Source organism: Stegodyphus dumicola, chromosome X2 (genome assembly GCF_044657685.1).
Source record: "Stegodyphus dumicola isolate Sdum_Otavi_A_Nest chromosome X2, ASM4465768v1".
In the NCBI taxonomy this organism is placed as follows: domain Eukaryota; kingdom Metazoa; phylum Arthropoda; class Arachnida; order Araneae; family Eresidae; genus Stegodyphus; species Stegodyphus dumicola.
In genome coordinates this window covers 125,348,056-125,370,890 of record NC_140781.1, presented here as the reverse complement: position 1 = coordinate 125,370,890, position 22,835 = coordinate 125,348,056, and the positions used below count along the sequence as shown (strand labels likewise).

Sequence of the window (22,835 nt, the reverse complement as noted above, 5' to 3'; positions counted from 1 at the left end):
TGTTACTATTGTAGTTGAAATTTGTTTTGAAATGTGTACATTATCATTTCAGTAAATTATTTGAGTACATTGAATTCTACAAAGGTTGGGAAGTGGAGAAAATACTTTGAGCTTAAAAGCATTTTTTACCTTGCATATGTAAGTGAACTTTTCTAATAATGCTTGTGTTTTTAAAGTAATTTTATGGTGATGTTAAATTTGTGAAGTAACATTTAATTAGTAACATTAAAATGTTTTGTATTTTCAGGCATACTGTTATTCTGGTCAAAACCTTTTATCACAAGAAAAATGTGGTGATGCAATACGAGCGCTGCAGGAAAGTGAAAAATGTATCTTTTTTAAATAATTTCATTTGATATATTTATTATTTTTCCTGATTTCAAAAGCATAAAAAAATGTTTTTTTAAATGAATTTTTTAAAATTTAAATTTTGATATAGATTGTTTCAGTTTTTATATAATTTTTTCCAGTATTATATTCCACTAATTATGTATTGAACGTTAAATGTTTTATTTAAATTATAAGCATTTCAATCATGAAGTAGTTTTATTAATTAGTTAAATTCAACCATTGGTGTTCATCTCAAACATTTAATTTTTTCAGTAGACAAATAAGTCGGGTGTAAATCATTTTGTCTGTGATAAATCTTTGCAGTCACCATTCTCCATTTTATTTATTATGTGTATGACAATTGAATAGTCATACATACTGAAAATAATTTGAACAAGACAAAGTGATTAATATAATAGATTTAATTTTTGCAGTGAATTTTTAGTTTAAAATTAGACAAAAAATACAACTTTAGTTTGGCATAGATTTTGGATAACGCTATCTTGATTTTGAGAGCGATCAGACACAGATCTATCTTTGGGGCCAAAACATTTTTCTGCAGAAATGGGTGGCATGATTATTTCATCTATCATTTTATTTGAAAGCAATATGCTGAATAAAGCAAAATGAGTGACCTCATTTAACTTGCCTCCAAATTTATCAAGTTTTTTTATTTGCTTTTAATGTGTGTATGCATTAATTTGACTTTATTCCAGATTTGAATTATGAACATGATGCAGAATAACATGTGTATAAGTTTTCGTTAAATCACTGATTTTTTCCAGCATAGTTTGTAATGTTTTAGCTTATATTTGGCCTGAATTTTGTAAGTCACAATCCCATCATTAGTGCTGGGAAAAAACAGCTAAATCTGCTGTAGTGTATAAAATATTTACAATGTAACTTTTAATGTGCTTGAATTGTAAATTTTAAGTTACCGACACTAAAATTTACAGTTTAATTATTTGGGGATGTGCATTTTTCAGCTGCATAGCCATTGTTTTGCATTTTCTTGTGGCATTTGCAGTGGGGATGAATCATAGTAAGCATAATCGAACATACCAGTGGCATTTGACTGAATGAATGAAATTCATAGAATGGGATATTAGTTTATATGTTAAAATATCCACAGCACTTTGAGATACAAATATGCATGCCAACCTTATAAATGACTTTTTATTGAAATATTTTACATTCAATTATGTATTATTGGAACTGTTTAAAATTGGTAGAGGTATGTAAAATTGACTAGGAATAGCATTCTTATGTAAAATATTAATAGTAGTCTATTAAAGTTTGTTGTACATTGAAAAGAAACACTGTCTTAACACTGTTAGAATTACTAATGCCCAAAACTGCTTAATTATTGGGCCTTCTTGGGAAAAACTTCTTTAAAAGTAGAATTTTTAATACTGTTGAATAATTAATTGAAAAATTTTCCAATGTGATGGAGTGCTTTGCCAAACAGTAATGCCCAATCTATGCAGCAGCTTCTCACTGTGGGTTGTTGGGGATTGCTAAGAGAACTTCAGTTCTCCATCGCATTATCTTATCTTGAATTTGCAATTTATAACTTCTTTTCCATTATTTGCTTGATATAAAGCCTAATAGAAAGGAAAGATAATGTTGAAAATTCCTTTTGTAGTAGTCTGAAGCCCCTTTTTGATAGGCAGTCTGCTTGCTGATTTGGCCAGGTCTCAACTGAAAGACCACATGTTTCACTTGAAACCACTGAGATTTTGCATACATAAGGGTTTTTCTAGAACATAACATTTCAAAACATCTGTAGAGTTACTTCTCTTGAAATGTGTTCACAAGAAAGGTATAAATTTGTTTCAGTCTACAATATCAAGTGGGGTTTGAAAGCTTTCTAAACCCTTGAATATGTAGGTTAAATGAACTTTTAAATTGTAGGTTCTTTGTGTAATTTAGCAAAAATGCTGATGTGATGACAAGCCGTGCATGGTTACACAGCAAGATGCTTTATTCAATAGCTCTATGTACTGTTGTTTTATCACAATGCTAGAATATACATACATTAATGCAGATTTTTCATTATTTAATTTCTTCAAATATAATGCAGCAGGACTCTAACATTTGGTCATTCAACGCAAAATGAAAATAATAGACCTTCAGGGACAAAGCCCCTTTAAGCTAATAATTCAAAGTAAACCCCAAAATGCCACTCAGAAAGTAATTAATAAAAATAGAAGTCCCAGCAATAGCTCTCTTGATGGGATGATTTCTGAATCTGTGGTTTCATATAGTATGGAAGTAGAAGAGAGTCTAGAAGTTACCAGGCATCTACTTCCATGAAAAACAAAAAAGTGCACAGAAAGAACTAACACCAATCGTAATGGCCACCCTCGTCTCATGGAACTGTCGCAGTTTCCACTAAAATTTGCTCGACATAAAATCTGTAATCAGTGCTTATCATCCTGTATGCTTAGCAATACAGGAAACAAATCTAAAACCAAAACAACAAACAAAACTTTGGAGGTTTTCTTTCATGAGGAAGGATAACCTTGCAGGTGAGCATGTCACTGGGGGTGTAGACCTCCTCACCTCACTGTATTATCCATCAAATGCACTTTCTTTGACGACATACCTCCAAGTTGTTGCTACTGAAACAAATTTTGATATTGTTGTTTCAGTCTTTTCTCTGTGTTTTTTTCTCTGTGTTTGCTTCCAAATGAGTACATTGATCAGCAAGATTTAAATAGTCTTATAGAGCAGCTACCTGAGCATTTTATCATAATAGGAGATTTTAACAACCATAGTCCGATCTGGGGAAGTAAAGACCCGAATTCCCAAGGAAGACAAGTTGAACAGATGATTGAAGATCATAGCCTTTGTCTCTTGAATAATGGGCAGGATACTTCCATGAGCCTTCAAGGGCATTCTACGCTCTTGACCTTGCTGTCTGCTCACCATCTATTTTGCCGTTTTGCACTTTTAGTGTGGGAAATGATATTTACAGCAGCAATCATCATCCCATTTTTGTATCTCTTGCACAAAGAGGAGCAAACCCCATGTTGAGATCCTTTCGATTTCATACTTGATAGGGCAGACTAGGAACTCTTCTCTTCCGCTGCAGAGCTCACAGAGAACATGGTAGAAGATGTGCATATCGATGATGCAGTTGAAGCAGTTACTAATACTATTCAGGCAGCTATGCTCTCCATCCCTGGAACATCAGGAAAAAATGCTAAAGTATTCAAAACCATAGTGGAATCATGACTGCCATGAAGCAGTGAAAAAGCAGAAAAAAGCATGTGGAATTTTTTGCAGATACCCTACTTTGTGAAACCTTATAGCATTCAAAAAGCCAAAGCAAGTGCACAAAAAGTAAGAAGGTAAAGCCAAAGGGATTCCTGGATTTCATATGTGTTGTCAATAACATCTTCTATGCCTAATAAGTGGTTTTGTGGAAGAGTTAAAAAAGCATGCAAAATATATAAAGACCACTCACTTTCCGTTTTGGAAAAAGATGGCCGAGTGATTAGCTCCATAGAAGAAATTGCGAATACTATTGGTGAGACGTTTGCTGCTGTTTCTTGCAGCAGAAATTATTCACCTGCATTTCTTTCTATCATGCAGTACTCTGATAGAAATCCCATTGCTTTCAACTCTATAGCTCAAAGTTGAAAGCATAGAGATTTTACTATGCTAGAGTTAAAGAGAGCTTTGTTGCAGACTCATAGGTCTTGTCTGGGTCTTGATGGTGTGTATTATGAAGTGTTAAGCTTCTGTCCTGTAAGTCACTGACTGCCCTTCTCAGTCTTTACAATAGGGTGTGGAAGGAGCGAACTTTTCAAAGTGCATGGAGGAGAGCTTGCTGTGATTCCCATTGATAAGTCAGGGAAAGACCCGAGGAATCTTTCAAACTATCCGGCCAATTGCCCTTACTAGTTGTGTATGCAAACTGTTTGAAAAAAAAGGGTAAACAGCTGCTTAGTCTATTTCTTGGAGAAGAATAATATAATTTTGCCTTATCAAAGCGGTTTTCGAGAGGAAAGAACAAAGATAGATGACATGCTCCTTTTGGAGACATCTATTCGTAAAGCTTTTTTGTAAGAAAGAATCACCTTGTCTCAATTTTCTTTGCTATGAGAAAAACTTATGATAAGGCATGGAGATACGGTATACTTCATGATCTTCATGCTAGTGACTTGCATGGCAACCTACCATTTTTCATTCAGAATTTTTCGGAAACTAGAACTTTTCAAGTAAGGATTGGCTTTGTTTTGTCAGAAGTTTTCAAACAAGAAGAGGGTATGTCTCAAGGAGGTGTGCTTAGTGTAACCCTGTTCAGCCTAAAAATAAATTTTGTATTAAAACAACTTCCTCCTATCATTTTAGGATCTTGATATGTTGATGATCTTACAAGTTAGCTGTTGAGGTGCAGATATGAGACATGTAGAGAGGCAGCTCCAGATCAGATTGCTTTGAACAGGATCTAGGAATGGGCAAACAGACAAGGATTTAAGTTTTCGAAACAGAAGACTGTGTGCGTGCACTTTTTTAGAAAGTGAGGTCTCTGTAATGAGCCTGAATTATATCTCAATAGGTCAATGATTCCAGTTGCACCTGAAATAAAATTTTTAGGGGCGGATTTTTTTTTTTTTTTTTTTTTTTTTTTTTTTTTTTTTTGGTTCGACCGAAAATTGACTTTCCTTTCTCATGTCCTAAAACTGAGAAAGAAGTGTACAAAAAATTTTAAATATTTAAAAGTCCTAGTGAACATCTCCTGGGGTGCAGAGCTATGCTTCACATTTACAAAGCTCTTATTCACTCTAAACTGGACTGTGACTCAGTTGTTTATGGATCCATTCAGGTCTTCAGTGTTGTTAAAACTAGATTCTGTTCATCATCAAGCTCTGCGGATTTCTTCTGGTGCTTTCAGGACATCTCTTGTGCAGAGTCTTTATGTTAACTGTTACGAACCATCACTGCATTTTAGGCGTGAGGGGTTGTTTCTTTTACAGTATTTAAATATATTGTCTCAACCTGACCATCCTTATAAACTGTGTTTACATGATAATAGCTCTGACCTTTTATTTGAAGCACGTCCATCCTGTGTGCCTTCTTTTCCTGTCAGAGTTCGTCCTTTCATTGAAGAATTCTCCCTGTCTAATATGTCCCCACAAGCAGTACAGCATTTTGAAATTTCACCCTGGGAAAATGCACGAATCCAGCTTCTTGATATTTTCCACAGTTACGTCAAAACAATCACTAATGAGATCATCTACAGATAAATTTTTGCTGAGCACAGGCATAGTTACATCAGTTATCTTTCCATATATACGGATGGATCTAAGTCAACTTGTCATGTTGGGATGTCAGCTGTAATTGGTGACTACATAGAGGGCAGACGTTTACACTACGCTTCCTCGGTCTTAACCTCCGAACTGGCTGTCATATATTATGCTCTTTCGTACATCTCAACGCTATGCCATAGAAAATTCATTATATATACAGACTCCTGCAGTGCATTGAAAGCTTTAGAATCTTTTTCCAGCACCGAGAATCTTGTAATAGTGGATGTACTCAAGTTAAATATTAAATTAACGAGTCATTTATATGAAATTCTGTACTGCTGGGTTCCCAGACATACAGGAATAAAGGGTAATGAGCTGGCAGACATTGCAGCGAAATCTGCTGTTGAACTGTCCAGTTGCCTCATCCCTTTGAGAGATATCAGTCGTGTCATCAAACAAAGGATCTTAAAAATTGGCAGCGACTTTGGGGCTTCCATACTTGTAACAACTTAAGAATGGTGAAACCTAAAATAGAGCTTTGACATTGTACTAGAAATCGTAAGGAGGAAGTTCTTTTGACTTGGCTTAGAATAGGTCACACTAAGGTGACTCATAACTATCTACTAAAAGCTGAGAATGAGCCTGTTTGTCCAAATTGTAATGTTTGTCAGTTCACATTTTGAGTGTCAATATTTAATTAGTCTTCGCCAGAAGTATTTTAATAGTTGTGACATGCCTCTTGACAGTTTAATTGGAAGAGAGGTCAATACCAATTTGTTTCAGTATCAGAAAGAAACAAGATTTTATATTAGAATTTTATTGCTATATATTTTAATGAATCAGATGTGTTATGATTTTAAATCCATACTGCACATATCATTATCTGAATCTTATCAGCATTTCATCCCACCATTTCATTATCTTACTACTTTCCTTGATTTTATAAGTGTGCTGTTGATTTTAAACCTTTTTGTCTCTCTAACATATATACAATAAATCCTGTGTTTGGCGCATATGGCTTTTAGAGCTTTGCGCCATAAATCTATTTACAACCACCACCACCAATATGTTTTTACAATAAGCTTGCACAGAAATAATTGTTGTGTAATCTCTTATCATCAGTAGTCTTTTTTTGGATATTTTATTTTTAGTTGTGTACAGACACAAACATTTTGCTCTTTGATATCTGTACTGTTCCTGGATATAATTCTCAATTTTAATATCAAATATTTGGGTCAATTTTTGTCATATGAGAGTCAAATTTGCAGTGTTTTATTTTTTATAACAAGTAAAAAAGTTTCCTGAATATAAGTATAGTGACTAGAGAGGCGTGTAAAAAGTTAGTTCCATAATTTTTATAGATTTCCTTAAATAAAAAAAAAATGCCAAAGCATGAATCTGTGCTTCATTTAAAACATTTTTATAATTGGAAATACAATACAAAATCTGAGAGCCAGACTCGTCAAGACTTGGGCGATTCTGAATTTTGTGGATTTTAGATCATCAGTTTAAAGCTAGCAAGATGACATTTTGAAGTTATGAAATTCAAAATAGGAAATTGTTTTTTATGAAACGAAGCATTTAAGATCTTAAGGGAATCATAATTTTCAAAAAAGCTCAATAGTAATTTGCTTGCATTATTAAACATGTTTTTCAATTTAAGTTATTAGATTTTAAGTTACTTCACATAATTTCTTTTTCACCTACAAAGCTCCTGTAATTTACGAGTCGAGAATTCCCACTAAACTGTCAGTTGAAATTGTTTTGTTCTCAGCAAGCTATTTGTCACTTTGTTCACTGTTGGTAGTGATATTTTCTACACGTAAAAACTATGCTGTAGATTGAGTATTGTCTCATTTTAGCGTAGCTTAATTCTCATCTAGTATCCGCTGTATACTGTTAGCGATGTAGCGTGACATTGGCGGCTGAAGCTATGTTATTCCTGTAAATCAGAAGTTCTCAACCAAGGGAGGCATTTCATAGTTTCAGGGGATTAATGATCTCAGCTATTTCTTTACCTGTAAAATGTTTAGTTTTAGTGTATAAATATAAAAACTGCTCTTGTTCAAGGTTTGATATTTATCTGCATTTTCCATACTTCTTTAATTTATCAAACACATAAAAAAATAATCTAAATTTAAATAAATGCATATATATTTTTCAAGTTTTGAAAAGGAAGGAGGGGAATGATCGTCTAACAATGGTGAAAAGGGTGCATGGGACAAAAAAGGTTGAGAACCACTGCTCTAAATTTCTCTTCTTTCTTATCATGCATTAAAGAATGTCTCTTAATTGTATTACTTTAGTTATTTATTATAATTACGTCAACTTCCCATGCATGGTTGTGGTTTATCCGAGTCCCAGATCAGTAAATTCCCACACATATGTAAAACTTATCTGAATAACAAATTAGTTATTTTTAATTTACACAGTGCTAAAGACAAATTAATATCATTTGTAAAATTTAGTTTCCCCCCCCCCCCATATGTAAAAGAAAAAATTGTTAAATTTCTCTAATCAACACAATCTTCGGAAAGTGTAGTTGTCCGAAGTCTGTATTGTTGCCAAGTGCAATGTCAGCATAAAAGGTTGCCATGCTGTTTGGTATTCAGTTACTAATATTTTTTTTTAAAAATTTTTTAGTTATCATTGCACGATTCATTTCTCAAGCTGTCATGATTTGATAGTCGCATGGCAATGAAAGCAAAAAATAATAATAGATTAATGCCAGGTTGGCATCAGGGATGAGTTATTCAGTAGGTGGAAAATCAGCAATGAACTTTGGTAAATCTTTCAGTTTGAGATGTATGCCAAGCAGAAAGGTGGCTGAAGCCAACAACTATTGATCATTTAGATCTAAGCTAGTAAATGATTGTGTTTCTTCAACATGGAAATATTTTATTTAGTGCCAAATTGAAATTAAGAATCACCATTTTTTACATATTTTATTATGGAAAAATGTCTACTGCGCATATGTGAAATGCTGTTTTCAAAACCTAATTCTTTCTCATTTTTTGCAAAGGAGTTTTTTTTTTTTTTTTTTTTTTTTTTTTTTTTTTTTTTAAGAAAAGAAAGAAACTTTACTAGTTCTCCAGATATTGGATGACCAGATTTCAGACTTTGTACCATATAGGTCAATGGCAAATGGTTGAGAAAATAGAGACCAGGTAAGGACTTCTGTGGACACTGTGTATAGAGGGGAGATCATAGTTTAGCAGGTTTATAAGGCCTGTTTGAATTTAATATTATGCATGCATTCATGCCTTGTTTTTTGTAAGTTCATGTGTTTGAAATACTGCTGAATTTGCAACAATATGTATCATTCAGTAGGGAATATTTTCTGCAAAATTATCATTAGAGAGAGACTGATTAAATAAGGTGAACGTGATGTTCATATTTCATATTTCTGATTTGAAATTGAAGGAAGAATTTATTTTTGCATAATTTTATTCAAAATTATTGATGAAAAGTGGAGTATAGAAAGAATAATTATTATGATATGTTAATGATTTTTCCCTAATTTTTTAAATGCTATTTAAAATCAAATTTATTATAATTTTATACTTTATATGCTTAAAACTTTTGTTTTAAAAGTAATTCTTTTTAGGTTATGTGGCTGCAAGTAAACAGTGTAAGGAATATTCTAGCATGAAAGGATCAGGGATAAGTGCAAAACCTGAAAATCATCTCTTTTTTCGAAAACTAGGACCTGTTATTAAACAAACGCTTGAGAAATGCGAGAGAGAGAACGGATTTATGTAAGTTGCTATTGGTATCAGTATTTTTTAAAGCTTACTGATCTCTTTATGGTTTGAGAGCTGTTTTTGAAGTTCTGGTGTGTTAGAAAGGGGAATCACACACACACACAAAAAAAGAAAAACTGCATTACAGACATTTGATACTGATGTGATTAGGTGACAAGTTTCTTATAAGTGTTTTAACCCCTTAACTGCCACGGGCGTGTATATATATATATATGCCTTGCTAAGCCGATGCGTTAACTGCCCCGGCCCCTTAATATAAACTAATTAAAGTAAAAAGAACAAACGAAAAAAGACCTATGTGGTCAAAAACTTTGCGCATTGTGCTGCAAAATTTAGAAAAAAGTTAAAAGAATATTCCAGGTTCGTACACTAAAAAGTTGCTTAAATACTGTGGTTTCGTGAAAATATTAACATAAGCAAAATAAGGTGCGATGAAATGTGTTACAAGGATAAATTAAACAATACAAACACCTGAATATTTACAAATAAAAATCAATACTAATAGTAAGCAATATACTAATCAAAGTAAGGCATATTTAAAACATTAGAATAAAGTACGAACAAATGATTTAAGCAAAAATATAAAACTAAGAAGTGGTAAATAATAGATTAGCCTAATTCGAATCTCATTATGGCTCGTCAGGAAAAATTATTTTTAATGAATTTCGAATCAAGCTAGCTCCATATCATGTTTCGCCAAAACAGACAATTGAAACTGTATACGAAACACTCTTCATAAATTAATTGAAAAAACTTTGCCAAAATCTTTAGTCTCGGTTCTCTGTTCCAATTTCCCGACGTGTCCACTTGAAGAAACACATTAAGGTGTAATAAAAACTATAGATAATGCAATGGTAATGCCGATATACAAAATAAAATAAATAGCGATTTGCTATTAGTCAAAATATACAAGGTTTTATGGAAGGACCCACTAGCTTATAGAGTTTATACTTTTTAATTGCACCCTTCTGAAATGCTGTCATTTGCTTTGCACTGCTACCAGTAAAATTTTTTGTAAAGCTTTAGAATGCAAAACCACAATGACTTTGACATAGTATGCAAAAGAGGATACTATTTCAGAGAAGAAGAGGGGGAAGACTTAGAGATCAGGATGTTTCTGAAACAGTGAATGTAATGACTGCCCAGTTATTGGTCGTGTTTCTGTTTAAGTAAAAGGTATTTTTTTATCGTGTGTCTTCCATTTTCATTTACTGTTTGTAGTAGGTGCTTTCTTTACGATTATGTATGACAGTGAAATAGATTATTTTCCGTCATCTTCAGGATCGGTCGCTTCAGAATATGATATTGTGTTAGATGAAGAGGATTGCGACTATTCTTCAAAAGATGCTCAATGTTGGGTACAACTTGATATGAAAAACTTGCCTATGCAGCCTCCTTGCTTTCCATTTAGGTATATTGATTTTACTAGGTATAACAGTGAAACCTGATATTGCACTTTACTGGTTTAAAAATAAATTGATTGAAACTCCATTTTTTTTTTTTTGGGATCTTTTTTATTATACAAAACATCATTTTTATTATACTTACATCTTTTTTTATTATAGTTTTACTTTAAACATTAAACTTTGTTTTTTCATTTTTTCTTTTATTCTTTATTTTGTGAAAGTAAACAGGTTTTAGACAGCAAATATTGCACATATTTCCCCCCTAATACATCGTATAACTATGCCTGCCTGTGTAAAAAAGAGTGGCACTGGGGAGCGAATCTTGTATGTTTTCCACAACAGTTAAGGAGTTAATAATACTAAACAACACTAATAATAGAGGTTTAAACATACATTTGATAACATACCAGCACTAAAGAAGTGTTTTAATTTGAACAGTAGCTGTACAGAGAAATAGTATATATCTGATTTTTGCTTGTATGAAAACACTTATCCTCCCCTTCAGATTTTCATTCCTAAACTCTTTGGAATATTAAAAAACATAGATTTCGAGTGATGTGCTATGCTATCAGTAGGTAAGAGGAATCATGCTAGTCCCATATTAATTTTATGAGTAATAAGAATACTTTATGAGTACTTTTTGCCGAGGACTAAATATTAAAAGTAAAATCATCTTGACCACTTTGAGACTGTGCACCATTTGAGTACAGTTGTACTTTCTCATGAACCCAATAAGCTTTAGGTTGCATCAGCTCAGCACAATGATGCACTAACTAGTTTTCATTTATTCCCGTTGCTGCCGTGAATGTACTGTTAGCTAATGATGGTGAGCTGCAAGAAGTTTTATTTTAATAATGGTTCTTAAAAGTAATTGTAATTTTAGTGCCATATTTTAGTTTTGAAAATGTTCTTGTTATGTAAAATAGTTCAAAGTAATATATAATGGCTCAATAATTCTTACCTTAAAACATGGCTAGAATAGCGATAAGAAAAGTTCTTTAATGAAGACTGTTACAAAATATATGAAATTAAACCATGAAGTTGCTTTCAAACAGCTGTTAGTAATCAAACAGCTGTTATTAATTAAGATAGTATTTCAATGCTGTGATCTCAGCTTCCAAGCCACCATAAGATTGGTACCTAACATTTTGAAGAAAAGTAAGAAATAATCAAAAAGATACATCTTACTCTAGGTGTTTCTATTTGAATATGGTGAAGCAGACAAGAACTAGAGTGAGGAATGCTTTTCTTGAGGACTTTCTAAGGGAAAAAACTTTTATTCAAATTATGTATAAGTAAAACCACAAAAAGTTATCATGCCACCAACCATGTCATTAGGGTTCAAACTACCTATGTTCGGCAGCCTTAACCACTTAGCCACCTAGAGGTAGCATTATACCTATCATTATTCTAAACTGGAGTATTATGCAATTTAAAAATGGTTAATGATACACAGATTGGGAAATAGACTGCTTTGTATCTTTCTATTCTTTTTGAGGCTAGTATTTGTATTTATTAACCCCTTAAGGACCAGCGCGTGGAGAACAAATCGCAGTCACGGGACCAGACCCGCTGAAATGGATAGTCACCACCAGCCTGCGCATTTTCAGCAGCTAAGCCTAATTTTACAAAAAAAAAAAAAAAAATCGTATAACATCAGCATTTTGATATAATGACTTCAATTTGTGAAGTTGTTTATTTAATGTACTTGTTTTGAATGTTTATTAATATAAAGAATATCACTTTAATAGAAATAAATTAAACAGACAAAATACTAAAGTCATAACTATACACACAGAAATAAATACTATAAACATGAAAACAAAATTACAAATACGAAATTTAAAAAAAAAAAAAAAAGTCTAAGCAAGAAATGCCTGTAGGTAATCAAATTCCAATTTAAAATTCTGTTGTGTGTAAAATAATTCAAAACAAGGATCGATACAGTCCTACACTGCACATTTTGCACTCAAAGTACGTTGTTTGCTTTCACTTTTCCTTGTTTTTAGCACACACAACGAATCTTTTCCTACTTTTATTACCTTTTCTGTCAATGTAAAGTTTGAGAAAATGTCTTCCAGTTAGACAGAAATGTGGAGTGTCCAGTGATTTTGGACAAATTTTTAAGTTTTTAAGTAAGGTTTCTTAGCCATGGCTAATGGAATGAAACTTAATGTAGCCCCAACACATGTCCCAAAATTTCTTCAAAAGACTTCCAGAAATATTTCATCCTCAAATCCTGTGTGACATCAGGTTTATATTAGAAAACTTCCTATTTTTCTAAATCGAAAAACAGTTTCTGGTCATCGTGGCAGACACGATGACCAGAAAGTGATCAAGGAAAGGCTCCCATTGGCTGGATATCTGTTACTAATCACATCAATATATACATTATATATAATTACATTATATGTAAAGTAAATATATTATATAATGACCTATTAAATCGAGTAAGAAAAACAAAAACGCTGGCTCTTTCCTGAGAAATGTGAGTGAGTAAGACGCATTATGCGTCGAGAAAGCTGATGGTCTTTCCCCTTCTGTTATAATGTTGTAATGTAACTTTTTAATTAACCAAGAAAGCTTATATTAAGTTTCAAAATAAATGGAATAAAGGACAACTGGTCTTAAGTTTTTCTATCACGGAAACGTTAATTTTTCTATCACAGTGACGTTACACCTGCTATACACCTGCTGAATACACTTTCCTAACAAAAAAGCAAATAACATAAATGAAAACAAAGAGCTGAATACACTTTCCTAACAAAAAAGCAAATAACATAAATGAAAACAAAGAGCTGGATACACTTACCCATATTCTAATAACGAAAAAAGCAAAGAAGAAAAGTGAAAAAAATTTCCTAACGAAATAAAAATGCCTGAGCCCCTTTAATTCACAGGCACACTTATAAAGAGCCGTGATTCCCAGTTTTTTCATACCAATAAATCTATCAAAACCAGAAGCACAGAACAGAAACTAATGTCAGTAGATGAAGGTCAAATGCTATGTAAATCAACCCATGTGAAAACAGTTACCATTTAGCTCCATCTAGTGGCTTTTAAAAAATTTGAATAAATTGTTCCATTTTCAGGTTATGTGCACGACACTGGGGTGCAGAGATCGATCGCAGCTCTTCGTGTATACGCAGTGCTGGGCTCGTAGGAGTGGAATCGTTGCATCACGTATACGCAATGCTGGTCCTTAAAGAATTAAAACATAATCACCACTGTCACATTTTCTCAATTTTACTAGAGCATGAGCATATTATGCATTGATTGTTCCTGTTTGTATAAAAAAGAAGCATTAGCATTATTCTTGGTCATTCTAAAGTTGAATGAGATGCAGAGTTAATGTATTTTGTAAACTGAGAATAGACTTTTAATGGAGGTGCTAAAGCTTGATATTTGCTAAGGTTTGTTAATGCTTGATATTTTATCTGTATATATTTTTCAAAATTGAAACTTGATTCATGAAAAAAGGACTGGATTTTGTAGTTATAATCGGAGATATTTTTTAACTTAATTCCTAACAACTGCAATAATGTAAATGTCATTGTTCCAGTTTGATTAGAAACGAACTTTTCCCTGCCTCGGAATGGCAACAGTGAGAACTTTACTTTCGATTTGTTATGACGCAGCTCATGAGATGTAACATTAGATTTGTTTCTAGATTATTGATTAAATCAATTTGTTTAGTATTTTAATAAATCCTTTTAAAACTAAATAAGAGTATTTTGATCATAACTGAACCACCGCTTATAGAAATTTAAATTCATAGTTAGATGTGCAGGCAGCGCCATTCGTTGATTCGATGAGTATACATTAGTGCATACATAAATATTTTTGGTGCGACGTGCCGGGAAGCCGGCTAATATTCGAAAATGTGGATTCGTAAGTATGGATTAGCATGGTGTGAAGTATACGAGGCCTGCAAAAAGGTAATATAAGTTTTCTAAGTGTAATTATGGAAGATCCTGTTGCTAAGCTTAAATCGAAACACAAAGTATCAAGGACCGCAGTGTCCAAGGTACTAAAGAAAATTGAGACAGAATTAAGCAAAGATGACGTTAGTGTAAATGTAATATAAGAAACTTTAGACATATTAAACAGAAAAGCAAGAACTCTGAGTGATTTAAACACTCAAATAGAACGAAGTCGCAGATTGAACGATTTGAAAGTCGCAGAGGGTGAATTTGAACTTGAAGTTTCATCCGCTGTAGAATATGAAGAAAAAATACAAGTATTGTAATTTAGAGCAAGGAACAAATTGAAGGAATTATACAAACTCAAAAATTCGGATAAGGAAAGTATGAACATTTCTAATGAAACCACTATAGATTCCAAAATTGAAATAAATGTATTCGCCTACCAAAATTGACTATCTCTAAATTTTTTGGTGATTCTAGAAATTGGCAAGAATTTTGGAGTCAATTCGAGGCATCTATCCATAACAATGACTCATTATCGAAAGTAAATAAGTTCAGTTACTTAAAATCGTTACTAGGTGGGGTAGTTTATAATGCCATTTCCGGACTTTCGCTTATAAATGAGAACTATGATTCAGCTATAGAATTGTTAATTAGGTTTGGGAGTAAAGATTTGGTAATAAATGCATATGAATAAACTGTTAAATCTATCCCCTGTTAGAAATGTAAGGGATATAGAAAATCTTAGGAATTTTTGTGATCAGTGTGAAATTCAAATTAGATGCTTAAAGTCAATGAACGGAGTATCAGAAACATACAATAGTTTACTTGCCCAATATTGTTAAAATTAATTCCATCAGAGATTACATTAGAATAGTCGCAGTAGAAACAGTGACCAAACATGGAATGTTAATGAATTAATTGAATTTTTTTGTAAAGAAATAGAAAGCCACAAAAGAGCTACGCAGCTAAATGACAGTAGAGAAAAAAAATAAAACACCGAGCAGAAATTATTCATAACTATTTTAGGCTTGCTCAAGATCTCGCCTATAATTTCTTCAAGCTCGTGAAACACAAATATAAAAATAAACAACACAATATATAAGAATAACGATAATACTCATTTGTCATTTCTTAAGAATATTTTTAAGAATCCTTAGCCATATTATTATTACTTTATTGCATATAATCATTTGTTGACTGCAGCACTTTCATGTGTATTAAGGTGTTAGTTACACCATTTCATAGATGTCAACTCCTCTGCCGTAGAATACGTAATCCAATAGCAGCGACAAATGATAGGTGTTCTGGAACCTCTGAACCAGTCTCCAATATGCAGGCCATACTTATTGCAATTTTTAACTTTGCACCTACAAATGGTTTTGTCATTAACATAGTTTCCTGTTGTGGCCATTTTTGCATAATCGTTTGTCAGGTAAAAGACCTCTTGAAAAATTATATGGCATCCACCTCATTTCTTAGTAAATTAAAGATCATTAACATCTTATTCAACAAAAAAAGCAATGAATATGCTTAAGTAAACAATGTGAATTCGAAATCCTCATCAAAAAATGAAAAACATACGGTGAGAGCAAAAATACAACATGGTACTAATATACGATTACGTGATGAAGTATAAGAATATGCAGTTGGTGCTAATGTATGATCACATGGTGAGGTATAAGAACACACGGCCAGATTTTGGTGAGATAGCTCTGTTGATTAGCAAATCCATCTTGGGAGCTGCTATAATAAAGTAACCATTTTTATTATAATTTTTAACAGATTCAAATTGGTTCAATTTCTTGATAGATAGGTATACTTTTTTTTTTTATGTTATGGTTTGAGAAAGTTTATATTTGCTTGGAGGGGGATCCTTAACCCTTTAATCTTGGCCAAAGTTCACAGTCTGAAAAAGCATGAGAACAAACAGGTGGTTCGGTTTGAAAACGAAAAATTTCTGTTCATCCAAATTTTGAAATGTGTTTATGTCTGAATTGGGTTTTCAATCTAATTTTGAAGACATGTTCAAATTATGAACTGTATTTTATTCACATTTAATTTATGCTATTTGCATTCTGTTTTTAAATACTTATTTTTATAACTACTGATTTAAGTAGCAAATGCATTTAATTTTGCATAAGTTTCTTAAAGAATATTTTTTTTAATCAGATTTCATCAGAAAGTACCTGCAGATCCAGTACCATTAGAAATTAAAGCTACATATGGACTTGTTAGTCCTGAAGAATTTAAGCTACCAGATATCAGTCCTCTTTGGACACCTGTTGCATATGCTGCATTTGATTTTTCAAAAGTCAATCCTGATGACCCTGCTAATACAGTAAGTATAGTTAACATGCAAAGACAGAAATTTCGGAGTAAAAGTAAGTTTTGTTTTCTATTAAATGCAGGGCTTGAAGAGGAGGAAACACTAATTACCGTCATTTCTAGAAGAAAGGACGTATCAGTGTAAACACTGCACTCAAGGAAAATGGTGGAAAAAAAATTGTGCAGAAACACCACAATAAGTTAAATTGCATGTCACACTATCATGAACATTATAGATGCAAAATTTTGATCTGTGTGCTGATATATGGCATAACAGTTAAGAAAAATGCATGAAATGAAACCAAAACTCAAAAACAAATTATAGGTAAGAAATGTTGAAAATACACTTACGTTCACGAATGTACTTACGTTTATCTACTAAAGAAGGCTATATTCGTAATACTCATAGTATGTTATAAAAAATATGCTGGCAACAAGATATTAAATTGAATAACAGAAGAAAATTTTACTTTTGCTCACAAAAATAATTACATCAAACTCATCATATGAAGCCATCAAAATCAGATTCTTCACTATCTCAATTAAAAAGATTTAGCAAATCCTGGACTAAATAGTTGGAATCCTGGAGTAAAAGTCTTCAGATCGTCACATTTATACTCTTGGTTTAGAGTCTTTTTATCTGGGGATATAATTTCATCCTTGAACCCTACTGTTATTAACGATGTTTTCACTGATTTCCATGCACTTTCTACCCACTTCACAATTTTTTCATAAACTTCTGTATACATTTCGCAGCTTTTGGTATACATGTGTAATCCTTCATTCATACAACACTCCCACTGCTTTCAGACTTCAGCTTTGAAGGATTTATTAACCGACGAATCTAATGCTTGTTAAGATTTTTGTCAAGTCACTGGTTTTCACTGCATGTAGCAGATGAAAATGTATGGAATCCATTATCAACAATCCTTTTGATTGGAAAAAGAATCTCTTACAGCTACTGCCAAATTTTTTAGCCTCTCATGCATGATTGTTTCACACATCCATCCATTCTCATTTGCACAACTAATTACGTCATTAGGAAAGTCTCCCTTCAGAATAGTTTTCTTTTCAACGATGATCATCAGCTTTAGCTTGACACCATTTGCGGCACAAGCCAACACACATGATGTTCTTTCATGCCCCATTGTAAGCACAAATATACACCGGTGTGCAAAAATTAAGGACGAGACGGTTTTTTTCAATATAACTTTGTACAAAAGCTTTCCAAATCAACACATTTAATACCGCAAGATCCCCAATACATAAGGACATGAGTAATATAAGCAACACTTACTAAAAGAGAAATCAGAGGGATAAAAAGAAGCTTTATTGAAAAAGTAGCATGGAGCGCAATGCGACTGAAGGCCGAAACATCCCTGTGATGGGTGTCCAGCAAGAAACATCCGGTCTTTAATAGGGGATATGATCTCCCCTGACTGCTAGGCAGGTTTCACAGGGTCTGCCAATGCTGAGAATGAGGGTGTCAATGAGTTGTTGAGGCATTGCTGCCCATTCGTCTTGCAGCGCCAATCAAAGCTCCGGAATCGTTACTGGTGGTAAGGTACAAGCTGCCAAGCGTCTGCCTAGAAAACCCCATGGACTAGAAAATCCCATGGGTGCTCGATGGGATTGAGATCCGGAGATCGTGCCGGCCAATCCATACGTTCAATATCCTCACTCTCTAAGAGCTGTTCGGCAGCTACTGTGCGATGACATGGTGCATTGTCGTCCATGAAAAGCAACTGCAGACCCTTAGTGCCTCTAAAAAGACGCACATATGGAAGAAGAATCTCGTTACAATAACAGGTCCTGTTGACTGAACCTGCGTCGAAGATGTGAAGGTCTGTACGACTACCAAGCATGATGCCTCCCCAAACGAGAACACCGCCATCTCCATACCTGTCCCTTTCAATGATTTTCGAGGGATTATTGCGGCTTCCCCGCTCTCTCCAGATGAGTATGCGATGAGAATCTCTACTCAGACTGAATCTGCTCTCATCTGTAAAGAGTACTCGTCCCCATTCATTGTCTCTCCAATTCCGGTGTTCCCAGCACTACAGAGAACACCTTCTCCGATGGGCAGGCGTTAGAGGTACACACCGTACAGGGCGTCGTGCAAACAGACCACCACTGTGCAGTCTTCTTTCTGGCCACAGTAAAACGCGATATCGGTCGTCCAGTCGCCTGTGTCGTGTGTCTAGCGATTTCTCCCGCTTTCTGCCACCTGTTTCTTCTGGCCTGTAAGGCAATATACCGGTTATCTGCGGGTGTGGTTCCTCGTGGACAACCACTACTAAACCCCCGGATAGCTGTTCCTGTAGTTTGAAATTGTCTCCAAAGTCGTGAAACGATGCTGTGAGCAATCCGAACTCTGCAGCCACACTTGTCACACTGCGGCCTTCCTCCAACTTCTCAATGATTCGACCTCGGGTAAAAGCATCCAGATGTCGTCTAACACATTGATTATTTGCCATTTCTCACTGAGGCAGCAACTCGGTGTGATTTTAACTGCTATACGGCGTGCAATCTCTTTCCCAGAAATACTGATCGTACACCGACAACATGCGTTATACTACTCAGACACTCCTCCATTACGTCTACCTGCATATCTGCGCATGTGCTACCGTACATCGCCTTACTTAATCTCCTGATTGGTCTTTCTTTCCGCTCTGCCTCTTCGTTCAGCTGATGTGCTAATTTTTCGACTTCGTCCTTAATTTTTGCACACCAGTGTAGTTTTTGCACTTGTTTCATCAACAGTTCTGTTTGCAGGAGAGTTGAAAGCTAATAGAGTTTCATCCACATTTAGTATCTGTGGTCAAAGAAGTTTTTTCTCATCAATAATATCTGTCACATATTTTAGAAAGTATGTTCTTTTATCTTGCCAGTCCATTGGTAATTGTTGCTGGATTGTTACTCCAGAACTCGCAGAAATACTTTTTCTGTTCATAAATTTGCTACTCCTTTGAAGTCATTTATGTTCATTTGTTTCGCCATAAATTTTGCTTGTAAGCTAATTCTTACAGTCAGAATGGTCATTCCTTTTTTTCGTTGCTCTTTTATCCGGTTTACAAGGTCGTCTTTTAGATTTAGCCGCCTTACAGCACTGCTTCTGGCTCATTTCTGTTGTGGCATATTTTTAATTTCTTCTTTTTCAGGTCTTCAATGTCAAATGCATCTGTCACGTACTTCAAACTCTTTAGCTGCTGCTCTGTTTCCAATTTGTTTGACACAGGAAATTACATTCAGCTTAAAACCAGCAATATAGCTTTTGTGCCATTTTCAAAAATTTCCTGCTTTCCTCTTACTTAAAAACTATTGAGTATTTGTACCAAAGCTGATGGGATCTGTATATGGCAGAATCATAAAAAGAATAAATTCATGCTGAAGGGGAAAACGTCAGAGTTCATTATTGCAATGCAAGTGGAGTCGTGTCCATATTTGAAAAAAACCACAGTTGACTTAAAATTTAAAATGAAGGGGAGATGATAGGTCCCGGAAGATTCATAAAATGACAGAGAACAGAAGCTATTCAAACTAATGAGAATTCTGATTTGAGTGAGGGAAGAATGTTATTGTTCCAAGACCCCCGTTTGGGATGAATAAGGCACATAGGTCCGTTTAAGGGAAAGAATGTAAACGAAATAAAGCTTTCAGAAAGCAACTGAGTTTCAGAAAGCAACTTTTTGTGGAAATAACACCAATATCCATCCAAGATATGTACAATGACATCTTACGAAATTTTTTTTAAGTGAACGCAAAGTGTTGCATTGGTAGAAATGCCTCACCTGCTGAAAATTTCAGTTTTATACATGTAAATGCAGTGGTGTTTCTTCTAGAAATTACGGTAGTTAATATGTTCATCAGAAATTGAGCATTTCTTTTTGAAAGTGTGTTTTATGTCTTTATGATGTGTACAGAATTCAGCATTTTTAAAAGAAAAAAGATGATTAGACTTTTGTAAATACTGCAAGTAAAAAAAAAAAAACTTGTTTTCATGTAGTAAAATATATTTATTAATATCACATTCTCCTAATATGTAGTTTGCTTTTGTTTGGTTTATTTGACTGCGGCAGACTACACTAAGGAAAACTTTTAAAGGGAGTTGGCTTTATAGTTACATTACGCATGGAGAAAATTATTAAAACAACCATGCAGTCAGCTGGATTTGTTAACCGCTTGCCTGATTATCCCGAGTTATCTCGGGTTCATATATGTTAAGGAATATTCTTTGATATCGCCAAGAGATGGCGTTAGGAGTCCATCTATTGGCTTACTTGACCTTTCCCCTTCTGAACACGTGACTTGAAAAAATATTCTTCTTCTTGAAGGTAGAATTTTGATGCACTACGCAATAGAATTCGATTTAGATTTAAGCTGGAACTATTCAGTTCTTGCCTCTTGAGCATTAAATATTCGATTCAGGCATTTTAGCCTACATTGTATATATGTAAATATTAAGCTTAATTAAAATTTATGGAAAACCCTCCAGGCCATGCATCTCGTCCTTTGGATTATGAGTGATTCGACTTTGATATAGAACTTTCGTTACATAATGGTGCATCGGCTCCAGAAAAGAATCTGATTAATTTGAAAATTTGTGTTTTTCGCCTTTTGGATTAGCTTTGTAAGCGAAGACTTCTCACAGTAAGTCTCCTTTGATAATTTATTAAAATGGAACAGAAGACACTAATTAAGAATCGAGCACATATACGTGCTTCTGTAACTCAAATTATTAAAAATGTAGATGAGTATTTTAAAGAAGAAAATCAAGAAGAGTTAGAAAATTGTTTGGAATTGATAAATAGTAAAGAAACGGAATTACATGATTTAAATGAAAAAATACAAAATTTGATTGAAGATGAATCAAAATTAGATTCAGATATTAACACTTCTATGGAATATAACGATAAAATAATAATAGCAAAGTCTAAAATCAACCGCTATTTAAGGAAATACAATATTCAAAATATCAACACGAATTTAAATAATTCATCTACAGAAGTTGAAACCAAAAGACAAATTGAAGGCAATGTGAAATTCCCAAACTCTTAATTCACAAATTTTCCAGAAATTATAACGATTGGATGAATTTTTGGAATTCATTCAAGGTCACTATTCATGACAATGTTACACTTTCGAAGATAGAAAAATTTAATTATTTGAGAACTTATTTATGTGGAAACGCAGCATCAGCCATAGAAGGTCTCTCAATCTCAGAGGCTAATTATGACTCTGCTATAGACATTCTTAAAAATAGATTCGGCCAAAGTGACCTTATTATCAATACACACATTTCTAATCTCTTAAATTTAAATCCCGTTCAAAGTTCAAGTGAAGTGGCAAAATTGCGAAAACTTTATGATACAATTAATGTTCAAGTCAGAAGCCTTTTAGCATTCGGTGTGAAACCAGAAACATATTCCAACATGTTTATTCCAATTTTGATGAAAATTGTCCCGAACGATATAACTTTAGAATTTCATCGTACAAATACTGAAAATCCTTCAACCTATGATTTAAACAAATTTCTAGACTTTCTCCGATTAGAAATAGAATCGCGAGAAAAGATTAATTCGTTATCCTTCCCACGCAAGTCAAACCCGGAAATGAAAGGTATTAACAGATATCCATCGATGGCGAAACATAAACAAACTGTCACCACACATGAATTTATGGCAGCCGCGTCATCAAATCGAAACTGCATTTTTTGTTTTCAAAACCATGACTCAGAGTCCTGTTTATGCCTTACAGTTAATGAGAAGAGAGATATTTTGAAAAAACAAGCGCGTTGTCTGCTTTGTTTGGCCCCTAAAC

The 22,835-nt window shown here is 33.7% G+C and overlaps 1 protein-coding gene across 2 annotated transcripts in view; it reads left to right on the top strand.

Moving 5' to 3' along the window:
- The window catches only part of LOC118195332 (BRO1 domain-containing protein BROX-like), a 79,636-nt gene that overhangs the window by 47,948 nt on the left and 8,853 nt on the right, over window positions 1–22,835 (top strand). For both annotated transcript variants that reach the window (XM_085809777.1, XM_085809778.1), the window contains exons 7-10: window positions 53–138; window positions 248–329; window positions 9,199–9,349; window positions 16,860–17,028. In XM_085809777.1, the coding sequence (XP_085665903.1) occupies window positions 53–138; window positions 248–329; window positions 9,199–9,349; window positions 16,860–17,028 (488 nt within the window). The remainder of the gene's footprint in view (window positions 1–52; window positions 139–247; window positions 330–9,198; window positions 9,350–16,859; window positions 17,029–22,835) is intronic.